Raw genomic sequence first — 5,638 nt, 5'->3', positions numbered from 1 at the left:
GGGTGCATCGGAATTACCCCGAGGGCTTGCTAAACCCCACGCTACTGGTTCCCACCCCCAGAATTTCTGACTTGGTGCGTGGAGGATGGAGCCTGAGAACGGGCATGTCTGGCCAGTTCCCTGGTACGGCTCAGTGAGTCCATAAGCAATGCTGCTGGTCTGGTGACCACCCTTTCAGAACCACAGTTTCCTTCTGAAATACTCACGGAAACCTGGTCCTCGTGATTTATTTGTCTGTTTCTTTGCCTGCTCCCTGTGTAAATCCTTCTGTTGCTCTATGGTACAGCCCTTCAGTTCAGTACCCGTCATCTGAAGTTCCAGCTCAGACCTTTTGTGCCGGCAAGCCTGCTGGGTTCAGTCTGACCTCACCAGTAAAGAACAGAATGGGTTTTCGGTGTCTAGTAGAAATATACTGCATGGCACATATGTAATTCTAAATTTTCTAGTAGCCACATTAAAAAAAAATGAGGAAGCCATGAATGTGGGGATCCTCGCGGGTGGCTGTTTCTGTGAGGTGGCTGTGGAAGGTATGAGGAGGCTGTGCGTTAATAAAGGAGAACACTGAAAACCCGGTGGATTCAAAATCCATTAAAAACTTGGAACCAAAGGTCAGACATGGAAGTGAATCAATGGACTGTGGAATATCCTTGGACAATAGTTATAAAATGGATCATCCTAAAATGGGTTTATGTATAATAATTAATAATAAGAACTTTCATAAAAGCACTGGAATGGCATCTTGGTCTGGTACCCATGTCGATGCAGCAAACCTCAGGGAAACATTCATGAACTTGAAATATGAAGTCAGGAATAAAAATGATCTTCTACATGAAGAAGTTATGGAATTGATGCGTAACGTTTCTAAAGAAGATCACAGCAAAAGGAACAGTTTTGTTTGTGTGCTTCTGAGCCATGGTGAAGAAGAAATAATTTTTGAAACAAATGGACCTATTGACCTGAAAAAAATAACAAGCTTTTTCAGAGGGGATTGTTGTAGGAGTCTAACTGGAAAACCCACATTTTTCATTACTCAGGCCTGCCGTGGTATAGAACCGGACTGTGGCATTGAGATGGACCGCGGTGTTGATGATGGCATGGCGTGTCATAACATACCAGTGGAGGCCGACCTCTTGCGTGCATACTCCACAGCACCTGGTTATTATTCCTGGTGAAATTCAAAGGATGGCTCCTGGTTCATCCAGTCGCTTTGTGCCATGCTGGAACAGTGCACCCACAAGCTTGCGTTCATGCACATTCTTACCCAGGTTAACCAAAAGGTGGCAACAGAATTTGAGTCCTTTTCCCTTGATGCTGCTTTTAATGCAAAGAAACAGATTCCATGTATTGTTTCCATGCTCACAAAAGAACTGTATTTTTATCACTAAAGAAGTTGTTGTGGTTTTTTTTAGTTTGTAAGCCAAGTGAGAAGACAGTATATTTGGTACTGTATTTCCCTCTCATTTTAACCTACTCTCATGCTGCAGAGAGTACTTTGAGACATACTCCTTCCATCACATAGAACCACTATGAAGCTACCTCAAACTTACAATCAATTAAATGCAATTGAATTTAATTAGGGATAAATAAAAGCGGATACTGGTGCAATCATTATGAGAGGCAATAATTATTAATTTACAGCTTTCATGATCGGCAAGTTATAATGATGCTATGCTATGAATTTTCAAGTAATTGTGAAAAAGTTAAACATTGAAGTAATGAATTTTTATGATATTCCTCCCTCTTAAGGCTGTGTATTCTAGTTTTGTCAAACTATAGAAATGACGGTGTGAAAGAACTTGGGCATCTTTGTGCATGGTCAAAGGCTCAAATCTTTATTTTAGAATTGGTATACAAAGATAAATCAACTGCATTTTCAGACCATTTATCTGGGATTAAGTTTGTTTTGTGACGTTTGTCCTGAATACCTTTGTTGCAAATTTAAAAAAATAATAATGTTTAATATTGAGAAAGACACTATGTGTTTTATGTGAGAGAAAGGGTGAGCAAACTAAGTTGACTCTTTTAAGGCTAAAACATAACATTGATAGAGGGATGGAGTTTCAACTGTGAGGTGCGGTGCTATGATGCAGCCGATCTACCAGCATAAATATCTTCTCATTTGTTCCTATGCAAATCAGTTGAGCTTCATATACCAGCAATATATCTGAAGAGCTACTATTAAAAAAAAACCCAAACTGTTGATTACTAGACAGGTAATGTGAATAAATTCTTTTTTTTTTTTTTTGAGACAGAGTTTCGCTCTTGTTACCCAGGCTGGAGTGCAATGGCGCGATCTCGGCTCACCGCAACCTCCGCCTCCTGGGTTCAGGCAATTCTCCTGCCTCAGCCTCCTGAGTAGCTGGGATTACAGGCACGCACCACCACGCCCAGCTAATTTTTGTATTTTTAGTAGAGACGGGGTTTCACCATGTTGACCAGGATGGTCTTGATCTCTTGACCTCGTGATCCACCCGCCTCGGCCTCCCAAAGTGCTGGGATTACAGGTGTGAGCCACCGCGCCCGGCCGTAATGTGAATAAATTCTATAGGTACATATGAAAATACAACTTAAATAATAAAAAAGTGGAATGTAAGGAAAGCAGTAAATGGATGGGCTGGGCTCAGCTGTCTGTAACTTGAGAGCAGATGGTTTGAGCCTGAGCAGAGACGTGACACAGCCTGTTCCATCAAGGCAGAGGCATAGTCCGTGGTTTCAGGACAGGCCTGCAGCTCGCTTCTCTATACACACTAGTGTGTGTGGAGAATGCTGCCAGGGGACCATTGCCAAGTAAGAAAGTGAACAGAATCAGAAACTTCTCAAGTGGAAATGTTCTAAAGATGGCGAGCCACAATAAAAATCATAGTACTCTTTGTAGTAAAATTCTTAAGCATGTTATTTTCTGTCGAAGTTTACAATCAAAGGAAAATAGCAATGTTTTATACCATCTACTGAAAGAAAAGGACTATGGCACATAGGACTCTAGGTGGCATCCAGCCGGAGGCCAGAGCTGAGCACCCAGCCCAGGAGGCAGGCTCCAGGCCTCCTCACTCAGCAGGTGCTGAGCCATCCCTGCACTGAGTCTCACTGGCTTTCAGTCTGACATTACGCGGGACATTTCTTGTTGCTCAAAAAATGAACTTGGCATTTGTTAATGACAGTTTTTAAAAAAAAATTTTTTACTAGATCTGTAATTTTTGTAAGTACACATAGCATGTAATGGTTTGTTTCCATTTTTTTATTTCAAAATATACATTCAAACTTAAAAAATAAGTAAAATGAATTTTAGTTATATATTTTATTTAACCTAATATATCATCAATGATAGGATATTATCGTATTACTATATTATTGGTATGGACATTATTAATAAAACATTTTTCTTTTTTTGAACTTTTGAATGAAATCTTAGAAATCTGGTATGTTCTGGAACATACTTTACCTTTCCAGTACATCTTCACTGAGAATAGCCCCGTTTTAGGTGACTAAGAGCCATATGTGGTTCATGGCTCCCGGGCTGGGTGGCACAATCGTAGAGTATTTTTAAGTGGGAGAAAACTGCTGTGTATTCGCAGCATGAAAAACTCCACAGAGAGTAGCGGGTTCTTTATGTTACAGACTCTTCTGTCACCAAAGAGGTATAACCTCTCCAAAGGCCAGGCGTCCTTGCCTGAGAAAACTGAAGGTCTAGGCCTGGAATATTTTTATAGGAAGCTACACATTTCACCAGACAAAGAAAACGTCCTTTGATTTCTGTCACAATGACCCTAAAATAGTCACATTTCCAAAATAAGGTTTTTCTGCTTTGAAATTGAATGGACAACATACCCAGATTCTGATATTTCAGTCAGGCCTAGAAGTGGTGAATTCACTGCTTTTAATTCTTCCTGGGAGAAATTCTGGAAGACCATTTTGAATGGAAATCTCCAGGCAAATTGCCATGTAGGTGAATTAGAGTCACTGTCTTAGAATTCAGCTTCTCCCAGACAGTGACCTCTAATGCTCACACCCAGGAAGGTAGAGCCTACCCACCCTAGAGAATTTTCACAGCAGATGTGGTTGAGTATTTCATAAAGAAAATGCTTAGTCTAAATTTATGTTTTCTTTTCAGACAAGACTAAAACTTATTTTTACAATTTTTTTTTTTTTTTTTTTGAGACGGAGTTTCTCTCTTGTTACCCAGGCTGGAGTGCAATGGCGCGATCTCAGCTCACCGCAACCTCCGCCTCCTGGGTTCAGGCAATTCTCCTGCCTCAACCTCCTGAGTAGCTGGGATTACAGGCATGCACCACCATGCCCAACTAATTTTTTGTATTTTTAGTAGAGATAGGGTTTCACCATATTGACCAGGATAGTCTCGATGTCTTGACCTCGTGATCCACCTGTCTCGGCCTCCCAAAGTGCTGGGATTACAAAGCAGTTCTTAATCCATAATACATTACATTTGTAAATATCTCAAGCTAAAAATCATTTAAATTTTGTTTCTTCAGAAAAGTGTCTGTGATTCATAACAGCATACTTGTATTTTCTAGTATTACTGAAATCTATTTTGAAAATGTGACTATATTTCATAGACAGAATGTCAGATGTTTTGGATTTGCTATGGAATTGCTAAAGTTGTACCATTAGCTGAGAATAAGATGCCTCTAACTTTTTCTACCTGAACCTCTAAACACATCTAGGCATTTTTCAGGCACTTAGTTTATCAGGGAAAAATAATATTATTATCCTATTGAACTATATGAAACTACTGTTTTTGTAGGCCAAAAATTGTTAAATAGGGACAATTTCATGTGTATAATCATAAATAGAGAGGATAGCATTTTTCTCTTCTGTTCATTTTCCATGCCATTTAAAATTGAGTGGTAAGAAAAAAATGTAAAAGCTATGAATTTCAAATTTGCACTATTTCTAGTGGAAAAGAAATAAGGCAAAATACTTTAGAGCTATGATTCTCAAACTTGGCAGCCCATTAAAATCACCTGTGTGAAAAATACACTCTAAGGTGACCTCCAATGAGTCATGCCCAGTGGAATACAGAAAAGGCAAGTCACTCCCTTAGTCAGGTTTCATTTTATGGTAAAGGTGACATAAAACATTTCTATGATTACATTGTGTTGTATAAGACTCCATCTTAAGGAACTGGAGCAGAGATCTCCTGCTGGCCTTGAAGCAGTAAGCTGCCGTATTGTGAGGGGGCCTAGGAGGGGGCCATGTGACAAGGAACTGTGGGCAGCTTCCAGGAGTAGAGTGCTGCTTGGCCATCAAGGAAATGGAGACCTGAGTCCCTGAGGGAGCTTAGACAAAGATTATTTCACTGTGGAGTCTCTCCTGAGACCACAACTGACTGACAATTGAATCACAGCCTTGTGCAGAGGACTCTGTTAGGCTGTGCTCAGATTCCTAGCCCACAAAAACTGTTGGATAGTAGATGTGCCATAATTTTAATCCAATAAATTTGTGGTAATTTGTTTTGCAGCAACAGATTACGGCATTTCACCAGGCAAAGAAAACATCCTTAGATTTCTGTTATAGAAATCTGGGAATCTTTAACAAATTGGAATATACCAGACAATGGAATCCATCAGAATCTCTGGGGCTAGGACCCAGGCATCATTGATTTTTACAGTTCCCCAGTGAC

At 40.0% G+C, this 5,638-nt stretch overlaps 1 protein-coding gene across 1 annotated transcript; it reads left to right on the top strand.

Moving 5' to 3' along the window:
* The first annotated feature begins 548 nt into the window (after window positions 1-548).
* On the top strand, window positions 549-1,505 carry LOC108310786 (caspase-3-like). Its single transcript, XM_037741798.1, has 2 exons — window positions 549-1,034; window positions 1,150-1,505. The coding sequence occupies exons 1-2, from the start codon at window positions 630-632 to the stop codon at window positions 1,414-1,416; spliced, it is 672 nt and encodes a 223-aa protein (XP_037597726.1). The 5' UTR covers window positions 549-629; the 3' UTR covers window positions 1,417-1,505.
* The last annotated feature ends 4,133 nt before the right edge of the window (window positions 1,506-5,638 follow it).

The sequence above is a fragment of the Cebus imitator genome, unplaced genomic scaffold, assembly GCF_001604975.1.
Source record: "Cebus imitator isolate Cc_AM_T3 unplaced genomic scaffold, Cebus_imitator-1.0 Scaffold108, whole genome shotgun sequence".
NCBI lineage: Eukaryota > Metazoa > Chordata > Mammalia > Primates > Cebidae > Cebus > Cebus imitator.
The sequence above is the reverse complement of the archived record's forward strand: the minus strand, read 5'-3'. Positions and strand labels throughout refer to the sequence as shown.